Genomic DNA, 18,570 nt, shown 5'->3' with positions numbered 1-18,570 from the left:
CAGGTAAAAAAATTCTTTTATAGAACATTAAATGCAAGTTTAAGAAGTAGAGGAGAAATTGTATTAGCAACTGCATCATCTGGTATAGCTGCAACATTGTTACCCGGTCGTAGGACTGCACACTCATGATTTAAGATACCTATTGATATACAACTGAGTTCCATTTGTGGTATTCAAAAGCAAAAAGATCTTGCAAATCTCATTAGAGTTGTTGCCGCAATAATTTGGGATGAAGCACCAATGACAAACAAAAATTGTTTTGGAAGCCTTAGATCGATCACTACAAGACCTTTCTAGCAACAATGCTCCATTTGGTGGAAAATTTCTGATCATGGGGGGAGATTTTCGTCAAGTTCTTCCTGTTGTAAGAAAAGGTACTAAGGCACAAATGATTTCAGCGTGTATTGTTCAGTCTCATTTATGGAATCATACCAAGATTTTGCATTTGCGTCAAAATATGCGATCATTGCATGATCAAGAGTTTGCAGAATTTCTTATTCGCATTGGTGATGATGTTGAACCTACCAAACCAAATGACATGGCGAGGTTACCTTCACATATTGCAATCCCATGGGAAGGTGACCATTCCATACAAGTGATAATCCAACATATTTTTCCTAATTTAGAATTGCATGGTTGGGATGCCCCATATATGGTACAAAGAGCTATTTTGACACCAACAAATGATGCTGTCCAGAAATTGAATAATATGATTATCAACCAGTTTCTAGGAGAAGAATATAATTTGTTGTCGTTTGACGAGGTTGAATGAGATAATCATGATTTATACCAGCAAGAATTCTTAAACTCAATTGCACAAGGTAGTTTTCCACCATATATTCTAAAGATAAAAAAGGGTTCACCATTGATGTTGTTACGAAATCTAGATCCTAGATATGGATTGTGTAATGGGACGCGGTTATTATGTTGTAGTTTATTTAGGAATATGTTGGATGTGGAAATCTTGATAGGAAACAATGCTGGAAAACATGCTTTTTTCCCAAAGTTAAAATAAAAACATCTGCAAGTGATGGGTTGCCTTCTGTCCTTAGTAGAAAGCAGTTTCCTGTGCGACTAAGTTTTGCAATTACAATAAATAAATCACAAGGACAAACCATTCCAAATGTTGGAATATATCTTCCATGACATGTTTTTAGTCATGGGCATTCATATGTGGCTTTATCCAGGGGTGTTTCACAGACTACACTAAGATTTTTAACTAGGGAAGGAAAATTGAAAGGAGAAGATGGTGACTACACAAAAAATGTAGTCTTCAAACAAATTCTTTTATCGCACCCGTAGGTATTTATTAAGTACATTAAAAATATTGCCCACACATTGATTCTCATTTTGGGTACACGACATACCAAGCTTATATTGTATTCTTTATATCATAACTAAATATAATTTTCTTTTTGCTTTAATATACATACAAACTAGAACGCAGTGAAATCTTTCAATTATGTAATGAGCTGAGACGAAAGAATGTTGAAACTTGCTTCGACATAAAAGTAAGTTATACTTAATCATTTATTTTATGCTTTTATGTTAGATATCAATTGGGTCATACTTATTCTTACTATTATTATGTAATAAATTTTAGATAGCAGACTTTAAAGATAAATGGAACACATGGAAGGATGAACAAAGTATTTCATCCATCGGCAAACTTGAAAATAAGGTGTATTTACCTTTTCCGTAATACGTATAAAAAACTGTTTCTTGGATTTTCATCACTCTTTCACTAACATTTTTATCATCTTTATTGAAACAGGTCAAACGTCTAAAATTTTACTCTGTCAGTTAGAGCTCCACAGTGATAACAGATAAAACACAACTTTGGAAAATGGTGAAAAGAGAAATAATGTCTCAAAGGATGAAGGGGTTTTTATTTAATTCATTTAAGAATATTTTTACTCTGGAATATTTTTGAATGCATAAATTTAACTACTATTTATGGTTTATGTAAATAAAACCATAAATTTACAAAGTCCATTGTTTTCTGTATTTACTAGAAATCCAGGTAATTCAAAAACAAGTCATAGTTGTTGTTCTACCTAGGGATGGCAATTTGACTCATCCCCAATGGGCACCCACAAAATTACCCAAAACGGGTAGGGTAAAAATCTGTAAAAAAGAGTACGGGTATGGGCTCGGGTAATTCCTCATAAAAATAAGCGAGTACGGGTGTGCGTATGGGCACCTTGGTACCCACCCCGCCCCATACCTGCCATCAAGTGCGCTTTTATGATCATCAGCGAATTGCAGGTGTGTTAAATAATGAACGCAACTCCAAAACAATGCTCACACATTTCTTTCTATTGAATCAACGAGATCCACAAGCAAGAAATTATTTGTATAGAGAGATTACAGAGCATTATTGTTGGAACAAACGGGACATGGAATGGCATCACAGGCGGTCAATAAGAAAAGTTATCGGGAGAATCTATAAGGTATCACCTTCGGAGGGAGATGAGTTTTACTTGCGACTGTTGTTATCTCATGTCACAGGTCCAACCAGTTAGGAATATCTTCTTACAAATAATGGCACGACTTTTAATACATTCAAAAAATCAGTCAAGGATAGGGGATTTCTAGAGATTGATCAGACTATTTGTGATTGTTTGGTTAAGGCTACGAGTCTCCGAATGCCATATGCTTTACGAAGGTTATTCGTGATGATTTTAATATTTTGTGAACCTACTGAAGTTATAGGCCTTTGGAATGAGTTTTATACATATATGGCAGAGGATTATCAAACAACTAACAATATTATGGAATCAAACTTAACTAATATGTTGTTAAAGGACTTGAATGAACTCTTAAACCTGCACGATAAAAAAATTGAAGATTATGATCTCCCATCTTTACCCCGTAATACAATACACATAGATGCAATTCCAAGTATCATACAAGAGGAGTTAGCGGTTGATATCCCCAATAAAGATATTGAATATGTTGCTAAGTTAAATAATGATCAAATGATTGCATTCAAAACCATTATGAATGTAATTCTTCAAAAACACAGTGGGGTATTTTTTGTTGATGGTCCAGGAGGAACATGTAAAACATTCATTTATAGAAAATTAATTGCAAGTTTAAGAAGTAGAGGAGAATTTGTCTTAGCAATTGCATCATCTGGTATAGCTGCAACATTGTTACCTGGTGGTAGGACTGCACACTCTCGATTTAAGATACCTATTGATATACAACCCAGACTGACCTATTTTAATTCCTATTTTACCCTTTAAACTTCATTTTATTTAATTATAAAAATAAATTGATTACAAAATAGTGTAGTTTTTTACCAACGAGTTTGCCTAAATAAATTACAATGTGAAATACTGGATCTCTTTATACCAACCGTTCACCTTATATTCATTTAGGATGGTTATTGATCAAGGAAAATAATAGTGGCCAAACCTGCTCTAACAGTTATCAATCCAAGTAATCAACTTCTCTTTTCTATACCATAGGTACACACATTCAAAAAGAAAAGAAGAACAAAAACTCAGAGAAAGATACAAGGGGAGAAAGAAAAAGACAAGGTACAAATTATGAATAAAGGAAACAATATAAATTATTATTGATCTTCGGTAACCATCAATGTTTTTGTAAATATTTCAATGGAATTTAAAATTGATTATGTATATTTATTTCAAAGAGAAAAAAAATGCAGATGTCACATTTATTAAAAAAGATAGATGGGTATCTGGTTTCTCATCATCATGTGTTTTATATTAAAATACTATTTCTATGTTTTGGATGTGTTGTTTAGATGAATCCGTAAAGAAATCAATTTTTTATTGTAATGATTTCTTTCTGTTATATTTTTCCTTTTATGTGATTATTTACATTTAATTTGAGATCTTTTTATACAATTATTGCAAATGGTGAAGGGCCAGTAAGAGTGACACAAGGGGACAGTTTCACTTGCAAAAAGAAAGCCACACACAGTAGCAACGACCATTATATATATATATATATATATATATATATATATATATATATATATATATATATATATATATATATATATATATATATATATATATATCTATATATATATATATATATATATATATATATATATATATATATATATATATATATATATATATATATATATTCAACTGTTGGTAGAAATAAATTGTTTAAAGTAATTCTGATTTATTAATTACATGTCTGAAATTGGTTGAGATGGAGTTCTTTTGAGTTTTGATTTTTAATTTAAGGTTATGTGATCATTAGGATTTTGCTTATGATGTAGATACATTGCACAAAATTAAGTTACGTAACTATCTTAATTACAAATCTACTTGGTTTGGTATCTTTTATAGCAATGCTACTCTTTGGTCCATACCTCATGGTATTGTTTTAATCAAAATTCTTATTCTTTTATTCCATCATGCCATTCATGTTGTTTACACACTTTAGTATTTACATTCTTTTTTCTTTGTATTTCTCTGTTCTTCTTCGCAGTTGCCACATATGTTTGCTTTTTTATGCATAAACTGCTCAGGACAAATCAGAGAGGAGAAACAACCCAAAAATTATTAGTCAACCAAACCAATCAATGGTCAGGTTCTTTCCTTCTAGGTATGCTAATAGAAAAACACATTTAACTACTAAAAAATGTTTATTCTACTCCTCTTGTCTTCATAAATCACTGATACACTTGGAAAAAATTTACAAAATTACATTACCTGAAATGTCTATTAACTAACCCAGGCTGTCAATCTATAGGATTTCAACCAAAAGGAAAATAAACATATTTTAGTTTAGATTATATTTTTAACATATGTTTTGCAAATATCATTTTTGGTGTAACTTTATTTTAAAAAATATTTTATTTTAAAGCAAATCTATATTTACTAATATTTTCAACATGATTAGTGAATTTATATTGCTTATAAATTACATATGTGTTTGGCAGTTACATTAAAAAAAATAGAAATTAATACCCGTCAAATATCAAGTCAACAACAAAGATCAAGAAGGGCCGAAAATGAAAGGAAGAGGAGGCAAAATATGAGCAACGAGCAGAGAGAAAACCATTTGTCGAGACGACGTGAAAATTATAGGTGGCAGAAAGAGGAAGATAAACAGGCTCAAACATCTCGCCTTATAAACAGTCAGTCGAGAATTCCATTTCAAAATTTTACAAATATGACTTTTCAAAGATCACACTTTCAAGGACCTCATGATAATGAAGCCAACCCAAGTAGAATTACACATGTTAATGACGTTGCACTTGGTTGGTGATGATCAACATATACATTATATATCACATTGTATAATTTTGTTCGCTTTCGTCATATCTCATTTTATGTATTTAAACCCACATGTCGTCATTGCACATCACCTAATCAACGAAACAACATGAGTCAATCTGATACAGGTATAAGGGATATTGTTCTAAGTATGCGAGTAGTAATTTTTACACATGTATATATATTAATTATTATTTTTATATCAGATGATATGGATGTTGATGAAGCTCTGGAGGATGGAGTAATATCATATGTTAACATGGATGTTAGAGAAAATTGTGCATTATCATGTCGTCCTCAAGGTATGTTCATAAACATTTTGTGTCAAATAAATGTAGATTTTACTCACGTGACATGAAATTTAAAATGATGCAATATTAAAATTTCTAATTGAGCCATCTTGCGTACATTTTTTATTTGTACTAGCGTCCAAACAGACACTCTGTGCTCGTTTGTCCGCTTTTTTATTGTGTTAACGCGTAAAAATTAGCATAAAATTATGAAAATTAGTATAAAATTATTGATTTACTTTTTCTTATGTTGATTGAAAACTGGAATAATAATGTATCCGAAGTGAACGTCTATCAACCTTTTGTGATTATGTGTAAAAAAATAAAAGATATTGAAAACAATAAAAGAACAATAATGAATAACATACCTTCCACCAGATGAAATAAAGATTAAAGAAAACAATAAAATAGAGATTAAAGAATAAAGATAATTATAGAAAACAATAAAATAGAGATTAAAGAATAAAGAGAATTATAGAGAGAAAAAATAGAGATTAAAGACTAAAGAGAACCTAAAGAATAGAGATTAAAGACTATAGAGAATAGTGGAGGGCGTGGTTTGAATGAAATCCATCCTCTTCCTTTCTCTTTCCTTTCCATTTCCCACTTTCCATTCATTTGTTCTGGGAGTTACACTTTTGATAATCTCCATTGTTAACCTCCCCTTTATTGCTTGCTATGAAAATAAATATAAAAGGAAAGGTAAAAAACCTAGGTTATATTCAACTGTGCGGCCATTTTTTTTAAAATTATTGTTTACTTTTTAAAATTGAAAAGGTTAGATTTGAAATAAAAATAAGCTACACCAAAACAAAGTTTTGGCTTTATATATTGTTATTTATCTATACCTATAGATAAATGGGATATACTCTTTTGGTGTGGCCTAATTTAATTCCATCAGTTTAATCCTTTTGTAATTATGTTCAAGCAACTGTCACTACTTCCAAATTCACTAATATCAATGAATGTAGCCTCATACTTAATAAGCGTCCAAGTAATCACCATCAATACAACCTTCCAAATGCATATTAAGTTGCGATAATTATTGTTGGATGTGATGCAGATTCTGCGGAATATGGAAAGGATTCTAATGTCATTCGTCATAATGGAAATCTCAAAAAAGTTTAAGAGACAAAGGGATATTATGATCCTTTGCAATATCCTTTATTATTTCCATTTGGGACGCATGGTTGGGACGTCAACACAACAAATTGTAATGGAAGAAAAGTGTCATGTCGAGCATATTACAGTTACATGCTCCAGGTAAATTTAGATTAATTTTAGTAGATAGTATACTTGGCTAAGCATTGTTTAAAAAACTTTACATTTAGCATCGACATTTTTTTCAATCAACTGTAGATTCGTCCAAATGATCAATCAATGTTGTTAAATGTGGGTCGACTATTGCAACAATATGTTGTAGACAATTATGTGAAAATTGAATCAGGGAGGTTAAGGTGGATGAAAGAGCACCAAAGTGATATACGTGCTGAATTGTACCAAGGTTTACAGGATGCTTTGGATGTTGGTGAAACTAATGCAGATACAAATTCATATAACATAAATATACAGTATTTGATTAATTATTAGTTGCAGTTATAATGCTAATCATTCATGTATTATAATACTAATTCCTTTCATGAATCAGCATAGAAAACATTGGAAAAAGAACAATTTTGCCATCATCATTTATTGGCGGTCGTCGAGACATGACACAATGTTATGAAGATGGCATGACTATTGTTCTTAATGGCGGTAAACCAGATATTTTTCGAACAATGACATGCAATCCTTCTTGGAGTGAGATAATATCAGAACTTTTGTCTTTTCAAACACCACAAGATCGTCCAGATTTGCTAACAAGAATATTTCGTTCAAAATTCGAGCAATTGAAGGATGATGTTATTAATAAAGGAGTCTTGAGAAAAGTTAAAAGATACATGTATGTCACTGAATTTCAAAAGCGAGGACTGTCGCATGTGCATATGTTATTGGTCTTAGAAAGTAACGATAAGTTGCGTGACCCAAAAGATTATGATAGTATGGTAAGAGCAGAAATACCTAAATTAGAATGTGAACCACAGTTGCATGAAGTTGTTGTAAAACATATGATCCACGGACCTTGCAGCATAATCAACCGAAAGTATCCATGTATGAAAGACGGGCATTGTAAGAAAAGGTATCCCAAACAATTTTTGGATGAAACACGTCAATACACTAACTTATATCTCGAGTATAGGAGAAGGTTTAATGAATCTACATCGTTAGGTAGAGATAGGTATGTCGATAATAGATGAGTGGTTCCTTATAAACCTTGGTTACTGTTAAAGTATGATTGTCACATCAATGTAGAGATTTGCAATTGCATTAAAAGTATCAAGTATCTATACAAATATGTGTACAAGGGCCGTGATCATGTGGCTATGGAGGTTCATAAAGGACCATACATGGATGAAGTTCAGCAATATCTTGATGCAAGATGGATTTGTGCTCCCGAGGAATTATGGAAAATATTTCGATTCACTCTTTAACGATTATATCCTTCGGTTGAAATATTACAGATCCATTTGCCGAACCACCATAAAGTGCGCTTTTATGATCATCAGTGAATTGCAGGTGTGTTAAATAATGAACGCAACTCCAAAACAATGCTCACACATTTCTTTCCATTGAATCAACAAGATCCATAAGCAAGAAATTAGCTGTATAGAGAGATTACAGAGCATTATTGTTGGAACAAGCGGGACATGTAATGACATCACAGGCGGTCAATAAGAAAAGTTATCGGGAGAATCTATAAGGTATCACCTTAGGAGGGAGATAAGTTTTACTTGCGACTATTGTTATCTCATGTCACAGGTCCAACCAGTTTGGAATATCTTCTTGCAAATAATGGCACGACTTTCAATATATTCAAAAAATCAGCCGAGGATAGGGGATTTCTAGAGACTGATCAGACTATTCATGATTGTTTGGTTGAGGCTACGAGTCTCCGAATGTCATATGCTTTACGAAGGTTATTTGTGATGACACTACGCCAAAAACTGGAATAGACAGCGTCCCTTAGAGGGCGCTTTATTACAAAAGCGCACTCTAAAGTGAAGAGAAAAAATAAGGAGCATACTATTGGAATAGACAGCGCACTTTAGAGGGCGCTTTTGTAACAAAGCGCACTCTAAAGTGAAGCGAAAAAATAATGAGGAAATGGAGGGACACCAATAGAGGACGCTTTATTGAAAGTGCCCTCTAAGGGTAACCTTAGAGGGCGCTTTTAAAAAAGCGCTCTCTATGTCCATGTACATTTCCAGTTTATAAGGCGCTTTTGGAAAGCCTTAGAGAGCGCTTTTAGAAGCGCCCTCTTAGGCCCCCTTTAGAGGGCGCTTTTGTAACAAAGCGCCCTCTAAAGTGAAGCCAAAAAAATAATAATGAGGAAATGGAGGGACAACAATAGAGGGCGCTTTAGTGAAAGCGCCCTCTAAGGTTACCCTTAGAGGGCGCTTTTAAAAAAGCGCTCTCTAAGTCCATGTACATTTCCAGTTTAGAAGGCGCTTTTGGAAAGCCTTAGAGAGCGCTTTCAGAAGCGCCCTCTTAGGCCCCCTTTAGAGGGCGCTTTTTTTACAAAAGCGCCCTCTAAGGTCCCCTTTAGTAAACATTAAAATTATAACATATACTGCATGTCTCTTTATTTTCCCTCTCTATAAGCTATTTCGTTTACGTAACTGGGTTTTCTCTCTACTGCGATTACTCTCGTCCTCCGTTCGTTCTCCCTCCCTCACCGTCATCGTCGCCGTCGCCTTTTTCTGCTGCTGCGTTCACGTTCACTGAGTTATCTGCGTCCACCGTCACTGTTCACTTTCTTCTCCATCGTTACCGTCACCTTGAAGGTATTTCTCTTCTCCATCGTTACCGTTCACTTTCTTCATGTGTTTGATTAGGGCATTTTCTAAACTTAGTTTTACATTTTGTGCATTATGTTGATTAATGTTGTTTAGGGCAAACTGAGTTTTTTATTTCTGATTGAAAACTGATATCATTTGAAGTGTGTTTGAGCTTGTGCTTGGAAGTTTGATGATTATGGATGCAAGTTTGTTCATGTTCCAAACACCATAAGTTTGCATTGGTCTTTTGCATGCAGTAGGTGTGTGTGAGTTTGTATTCAATAATGATAAAAAAAAGAGTTTAGATTGTTGTAACATGAGAGAAATGGAAGGTATATGAATGTGTTCACGTATTGAATCATTGTCTTACTTGGGTCTTATTGAATCATTTCTATATTACAGATAAAATGGCTAACCAAGACGATACCCATGACGCGAATGGATCACGTAACAATGTTGAAAAAGAAATCAAACGAGGATTGACTGTTATGAAGTCAATCATTCGTGCAAGAGACAAGGGTGTAAAATTTGAAGTACATTGGAGTGCTGAAGACCAACTAATTGAGCCTAACGGTTCAATGTTGGCAAGTTACATTGGTTTCCTTGTTCGACAACATATTCCAATTACATGTGATAATTGGAGAAGTCCGGACTTGAAGGTTGGCAAAGAAAAAATATGGTCCGAGATACAGGTACTTACCATATATTGTTATATGTTTTTTTTGTTGACTATTTGTTGACCATATATTGTTATAATATTACTTTATAATAACACACTCCATGTGTATGTTTTTTAGAGATCCTTTCACATCGATGAAAGCCGGCAAAAATATTGTATTCAATTGGCCGGAAAAAGACTCCGAGGATTTCGATCCTTTTTGTCCAACAAATTTCTCAAGGATGAGGAAGGAAAATTTGTTGAAGCAGAACGGCCAATGAAGTATGCCGAGATTATTTCAGCCGATGAATGGGATAACTTTGTCGCCAAACGAAGAAACGAAAAATTCCATGTAATGTCTATTAATTATGGTATTATACAATTGTTAAGTTACTTGGTTCTAATATGCCTTAAACTTTTTTATCCAGGAAGTAAGCGACAAAAATCGGAAAAGGGCATCAAAACCCGCGTATCCGTACAAAAAAGGGCGTACGGGATATGCACGGTTACAACAAAGAATTGTGAGTATATTCAAATGCTATGAGCTTATACATTGTCACAATATGTTATAATTGATGATCTTATAATCTAATTCAATGTGTAGCTAGCCGAGGAGAAAAGTGACGCAACATCTCTTCCGGAGCACGTATTATGGAAGGCTGCTCGGGTTGGGAAGGATGGGGCTGTCGTTGAAGCGGTCCAAAATGTTTATGACGAATGTGTAAGTATATGTAACATTATTTCTTTAATTATATCGAAAATTTTGTTAGACATATAATTCATTTTTAATCTCCTCTAATAATATTTCAGGAGACTTTATCCCAAACCTTACCTTCAACCGAGGTCCAGGATTGTAGGAGCGTACTTAGTCGAGTACTAAATGTTCCTGAGTATTCCGGTCGTGTGAGGGGTAAGGGTTTTGGTGTGACTCCGTCGTCATTTTATAAAAAACCAAAAACAAAAAATCCTACCAACAAAGAGGTGATGGAGACCTTGGCGGAGTTAAGGGCACAAGTACTCCAACTGCAAAACGAGAATGCAAGGTATAGAGAGGAAAGGTGCGCCTCCGAGGCAAAAGATACTAGTGACCGAGCTAGTATCAATTGTCAACCGAAATTTCCCGAGGTAATTATATATGTTATTATGAAATTAAAATAACACTTTTTTACTTGACACATATACACGTTAACAATAACATTTATTATTGGTTTAGGGCATTTCACCTTGTCAGCTGTATCTATCGTCACCAACTTATCGCATGGTTGGCAAGGGAAAAGTGCACAACACTTCGGGTGAATTACTTCACCATAATCCCCTCCCGGTGGGATATATGAAAGTTTCGGTTGACCTTGTATTAGATACCGACGCGCTTCTACCATTACCTGACGTTGTTTCAGAGACAACGTTGATGCGAGAAGCAGTCGGATCCTTTGTTGGATGGCCGTCAGATCTAATTTTCCCAGATGCTGAGGTATATATGTTCTAAATGATTATGAATCTTTAGTATTCACATTTCAATTCAGCTACAATTATGATATTTAATCAATCCTTATTACATGGTAATGTTAGACTCCTACAAGACCCACGCATAAAGCTGGTAAAGGGATTTCAAGACGCATCGAGTCGGTTGCATCTCTAAAAGAGGTACAAATATATATACCTATTGAATTATATACGCAACGATTCTGTTGCATCACAAAAAGTCATGATTTAATTTATATGAATTTTTAGGTTCCCGGTCGAAAGTTGAAAAAAGCTGGTAACGATATTCCTCCAACGACGTCCGGGACAAAATCTCAAATTATGATGCGTCTTGAGAAAATGGTGGATGAGTCCGATATTATGCACGGGGCCATTCGTAGTATAGATTTTGATGAAGGTGTTTTCGGAGCTGCTCATTTCGAAATAATTGCAAAGGAGGACATGCAACAACTTTTTGAACACGACGAATTGGGCATCGCTGTCATTCATACATACATATGGTACTCCGATCAATCTATAATTTACTTAGTTGAACAATTTATTTACACATTTCAATGAGTAGTCTAATGTTTATTATGTTTCTATTTAAGGTATATGTATGTAACATTGATGCGGGGAACTGAATTGTGTAACCGTTTCAATTTTATTGCTGCTTCCCGTATCAACGCAACGTTAATAACGAAAAATCCAACATCCGTAAAGAATGATCTAGTCGATAGATTCATGGCGGTCGGCGATAATACTACACCCAGTTTGTATTTTTTACCGTTTAATTCTGGCAACGGGTTAGATTTTCTTTCTAATAATTTCATTCTAATCTATGTATATCTTTTACGTAGAAAATTTTCATTCATCTAAATTTTTGTTTTATTTTACAGTGGTCACTGGGTGTTGGTTGCTATGGATCTTTCGAGACTAATAGTGTATTATCTCGATTCGTTATCGGGTGATTGGAGTAAATATCCGAGTATGAAGAAGACGGTTGACGCGTAAGTGAAATTCCCCTAAATATTCGTGTGTATTTGTATATTTAATTATGTCTGTCAGATTGATCTCAATATACGTTTTTATTTTGTTAGGGCAATAATAAAATTTAGATCGAAAAAGAATTATCGTAATAGGAAGGACATTACCTGGATCAGAGTTCAGGTATATATTAAGTATCTTATTTTTGCTTATAATAGTGTTTGTTTTTTGCTTATAATAGTGTTTGTAAGAAATTAACTATATATATATTGTTTGTTTTTCTGTGTAGTGTCCTCAGCAAAATAATTCGGTCGATTGCGGATTTTTTGTATTGAGATTTATGAGAGATATCATTGCGTTGAATCGTATAGACATCCCAAAAATGGTATGGAATAATAACTTAGGGTTTATTTTAATATTATCGGATATTTCATCTAATTTGTTACTAAATCATGAATATGTTTTATTCTCTTAATTGTAGTACTTTGAGGAATACAAATCTTACTCAAGAGCTCACTTGGATGAAATGAAGGATGAATTGTGTCAATTCATTGTTGATCAAAGAATCATATAGCTAGGTTGTATATTGTTGTACATATATGTATGGAATGTTGTTGTTGTATGCTGTTGTTGTATATATGTTGTATATTGTTGTTGTACTTTTACTAAATCATGAATATGTTGTTGTATATTGTTGATCAAAGAATCATATATTAATGTTGTATATATGGAGGATTAATGTTGTATATAAATGGATTCATGTTGTATATATCAATGGATTAATGGTGTATAACATTGGATTAAAGGATGAAATCAATATGAATTTTACACTTTTGCAGCATGCGAACAGGTTACCAATTAAATATCCACTGTTTTTCAAACAAATTTTTTTAAAATAACTAACACTTTAGAGGGCGCTTTCTGTAGGAAGCGCCCTCTAAACACTTTACATTGACAACTTTAGAGGGCGCTTTGTCCAGAAAGCGCCCTCTAAACACTTTACATTGACAACTTTAGAGGGCGCTTTTTCCTGAAAGCGCCCTCTAAACACTTTACATTGACAACTTTAGAGGGCGCTTTTTCCAGAAAGCGCCCTCTAAGGTGTCCCTTTATGGACCACTCCAGAGGGCGCTTTTTTCTGAAAGCGCACTATAATGTGGCCCTTAAAGGGCCACTTTAGACAGCGCTTTCTCCAGGAAAACAAAGCGCTGTCTTTACCTATGCCAGCGCCACTTTAGAGGGCGCTTAAAAACGCTGTTATAGGCCAAAATAAGCGCCCTCTTTTCCCTTATTTGGCGTAGTGTGATTTTAACATTTTGTGAACCTACTGATGTTATAGGCCTTTGGAATGAGTTTTTTTACACATATGGCAGAGGATTATCAAACAACTAACAATATTGTGGAATCAAACTTAAGTAATATGTTGTTGAAGGACTTGAATGAACTCTTAAACCTACACGATAATTTTTTTGAAGATTATGATCTCCCATCTTTACCCCCCTAATACAATACACATAGATGCAATTCCAAGTATCATACAAGAGGAGTTAGCGGTCAATATCCCCAATGAAGATATTGAATCTGTTGCTAAGTTAAATAATGATCAAATGATTCCATTCAAAACCATTATGAATGTAATTCTTCAAAAACACAGTGGGGTATTTTTTGTTGATGGTCCAGGAGGAACATGTAAAACATTCATTTATAGAACATTAATTGCAAGTTTAAGAAGTAGAGGAGAAATTGTCTTAGGAACTGCATCATCTGGTATAGCTGCAACATTGTTACCCGGTGGTAGGACTGCACACTCTCGATTTAAGATACCTATTGATATACAACCCAAGCTGACCTATTTTCATTCCTATTTTACCCTTTAAACTTTATTTTATTTAATTATAAAAATAAATTGATTACAAAATAGTGCAGTTTTTTACCAATGAGTTTGCTTAAATAAATTACAATGTGAAATACTGTATCTCTTTATACCAACCGTTCACCTTATATTTATTTTAGATAGTTATTGATCATGGAAAATAATAGCGGCCAAAACTGCTCTAACAGTTATCAATCCAAAGAATAAAAATTCAGAGAAAGATACAAAGGGAGAAAGAAGAAGACAAGGTAAAAATTATGAATAAAGGAATTTAAAATTGATTATGTTTATTTATTTCAAAGAAAAAAAAACGCAGATGTCACATTTAAGAAAAAAGATAGATGGGTATCTGGCTTCTCATCATCCTGTGTTTTATATTAAAATACTATTTTTATGTTCTAGATGTGTTGTTTACATGAATCTGTAAAGAAATCAATTTTTTATTGTAATGATTTCTTTCTGTTATATTTTTCCTTTTATGTGATTATTTACATTTAATTTGAGATCTTTTTATACAATTATTGCAAATGATGAAGGGCCTGTAAGAGTGACATAAGGGGACAGTTTCACCTGCAAAGAGAAAGCCACACACAGTAGCAACGACCATTGGTTACACACATTGAACTAACTCCCTTTCATATCTGTAAACCTACCTGAGGTATCTAATTGTATTTTTCTGATTGTGTTTCCTATATATATATATATATATATATATATATATATATATATATATATATATATATATATATATATATATATATATATATATATATATATTCAACTTTTGGTAGAAACAAATTGTTTAAAGTAATTCTAATTTATTAATTACATGTCTGAAATTGGTTGAGATGGAGTTCTTTTGAGTTTTGATTTTTAATTTAAGGTTATGTGATTATTAGGATTTTGCTTATGATGCAGTTACATTGCACAAAACTAAGTTACGTAACTATCTTAATTACAAATATACTTGGTTTGGTATCTTTTATTGCTATGCTACTCTTTGGTTCATACCTCATGGTATTGTTTTAATCAAAATTCTTATTCTGTTATTTCATCATGTCATTCATGTTGTTTACACACTTTAGTGTTACATTCTTTTTTCTTTGTATTTCTCTGTTCTTCTTCGCAATTGCCACATATGTTTGCTTTTTTGTGCATAAACTGCTTAGGACAAATCAGAGAGGAGAAACAACCCAAAAATTATTAGTCAACCAAACCAATTAATGGTTAGGTTCTTTCCTTCTATATATGCTAATATCAAAACACATTTAACTATTAAAAAATGTTTATTCTGCTCCTCTTGTCTTCATAAACCACTGATATATTTGGAAAAAATTTAAAAAATTACATTACATGAAATGTCTATTAACTAACCTAGACTGTCAATCTATAGGATTTCCTCCAAAAGGAAAATAAACATATTTTAGTTTAGATTTTATTTTTAAAATATGTTTTACAAATATCATTTTTGGTGTAACTTTATTTTAAAAAATATCTTATTTTAAAGCAGATCTATGTTTACTAATATTTTCAACATGATTAGTGAATTTATATTGCTTATAAATTACATATGTGTTTGGCAGTTACATTAACATAATGGAAAATAATACCCGTCAAATATCAAGTCATCAACAAAGATCAAGAAGGGTCGAAAATGAAAGGAAGAGGAGACAAAATATGAGCAACGAGCAGAGAGAAAACCATTTGTCGAGACGACGTGAAAATTATAGGCGGCGGAAAGAGAAAGATAAACAAGCTCAAACATCTCGCCCTATAAACAGTCAGTCGAGAATTCCATTTCAAAACTTTATAAATATGACTTTTCCAAGATCACACTTTCAAGGACCTCATGATAATGAAGTCGGCCCAAGTAGAATTACACATGTTAATGATGTTGCACTTGGTTGGTGATGATCAATATATACATTATATATCACATTGTATAATTTTGTTCTCTTTCGTCATATCTCATTTTATGTATTTAAACTCGCATGTCGTAATTGCACATCACTTAATCAACGAAACAACATGAGTCAATCTGATACAGGTATAAGGGATATTGTTCTAAGTATGCGAGTAGTAATTTTTACACATGTATATATATATTAATTATTATTTTTGTATCAGATGATATGGATGTTGATGAAGCTTTGGAGGACGGGGTAATATCATATGTTAACATGGCTGCTAGAGAAAATGGTGCATTATCATGTCGTCCTCAAGGTATGTTCATAAACATTTTGTGTCAAATAAATGTAGATTTTACTCAAGTGACATAAAATTTAAAATGATGCAATATTAAAATATTCTAATTGAGGCATCTTGCATACATTTTTTATTTGTACTAGCGTCCAAACGGACACTCTGTGCCTGTTTATCCGCTTTTTTATCGTGTTAACGCGTAAAAATTAGCATAAAATTATGAAAATTAGTATAAAATTATGGATTTACTTTTTCTTATGTTGATTGAAAACTGGAATAATAATGTATTCGAAGTGAACGTCTATCAACCTTTTGTGATTATGTGTTAAAAAAATAAAAGATATTGAAAACAATAAAAGAACAATAATGAATAGCATACCTTCCACCAGATGATATAAAGATTAAAGAAAACAATAAAATAGAGATTAAAGAATAAAGAAAATTATAGAAAACAATAAAATAGAGATTAAAGAATAAAGAGAATTAAAGAGAGAGAAAATAGAGATTAAAGACTAAAGAGAACATAAAAAATAGAGATTAAAGACTATAGAGAATAGTGGAGGGCCTGATTTGAATGAAATCTATCCTCTTCCCTTCTCTTTCCTTTCCATTTTCCACTTTCCATTCATTTGTTCTGACAGTTACACTTTTGATAATCTCCATTGTTAACCTCCCCTTTATTGCTTGCTATGAAAATAAATATAAAAGGAAAGGTAAAAAACCTAGGTTATACATTCAACTGTGCAGCCATTTTTTTAAAATTAATTTTTAATTTTTAAAATTGAAAAGGTTAGATTTGAAATAAAAATAAGCTACACTAAAACAAACTTTTGGCTTTATATATTGTTATTTATCTATACCTATAGATAAATGGGACTCTTTTGGTGTGGCCTAATTTAATTCCATCAGTTTAATCATTTTGTAATTAGATTCAAGCTACTGTCACTACTTCCAAATTCACTAATATCAGTGAATGTAGCCTCATACTTAAGGAGCGTCCAAGTAATCACCATCAATACAACCTTCCAACTGCATAACAAGTTGCGACAATTATTGTTGGATGTGATGCAGATTCTACGGAATATGGAAGGGATATTAATGTCATCCGTCATGATGAAAATCTCAAAAAAGTTTAAGAGACAAAGGGATATTATGATCCTTTGCAATATCCTTTATTATTTTCATTTGGGATGCATGGTTGGGACGTCAACACAATAAATTATAATGGACGAAGAGTGTCATGTCGATCATATTACAGTTACATGCTTTAGGTAAATTTAGATTAATTTTAATAGATATTATACTTGGCTAAGCATTATTTAAAAAACTCTACATTTAACACCGACATTTTTTTCAATCAACTATAGATTTGTCTAAATGATCAATCAATGTTGTTAAATGCGGGTCGACTATTGCAACAATATGTTGTAGACGATTATGTCAAAATTGAATCAGGGAGGTTAAGGTGGATTAAAGAGCACCAAAGTGATATACATGCTGAATTGTACCAAGGTTCACAGGATGTTTTGCATGTTGGTGAAACTAATACGAGTACAAATTCATATAACATAAATATACAGTTTTTGATTAGTTATTAGTTTTACTTATAATGCTAATCATTCATGTATTCTAATACTAATTCCTTTCATGAATCATCAAAGAAAACATTGGAAAAAGAACAATTTTTCCATCATCATTTATTGGCGGTCGTCGAGACATGACACATTGTTATTAAGATGACATGTCTACTGTTCTTAATGACTGTAAACCAGATATTTTTCTAACAATGACATGCAATCCTTCTTAGAGGGAGATAACATCATAACTTTTGTCTTTTCAAACACCACAAGATCGTCCAGATTTGCTAAAAAGAATATTTCGTTTGAAATTCGAGCAATTGAAGGATGATGTTATTAATAAAGGAGTCTTGGGAAAAGTTAAAAGCTAC

At 32.7% G+C, this 18,570-nt stretch overlaps 1 protein-coding gene across 1 annotated transcript; it reads left to right on the top strand.

Annotated features, from left to right (window-relative positions):
• The first annotated feature begins 331 nt into the window (after positions 1-331).
• Positions 332-772, top strand: LOC127096164 (uncharacterized). The gene has a single exon (XM_051034774.1). It carries the CDS (start codon positions 332-334, stop codon positions 770-772), a length of 441 nt encoding a protein of 146 aa, XP_050890731.1.
• Positions 773-18,570: the final 17,798 nt, after the last annotated feature.

This window comes from Lathyrus oleraceus, chromosome 6 (assembly GCF_024323335.1).
Source record: "Lathyrus oleraceus cultivar Zhongwan6 chromosome 6, CAAS_Psat_ZW6_1.0, whole genome shotgun sequence".
Lineage (NCBI taxonomy): Eukaryota > Viridiplantae > Streptophyta > Magnoliopsida > Fabales > Fabaceae > Lathyrus > Lathyrus oleraceus.
This window is presented reverse-complemented; position numbering and strand designations above follow the sequence as displayed.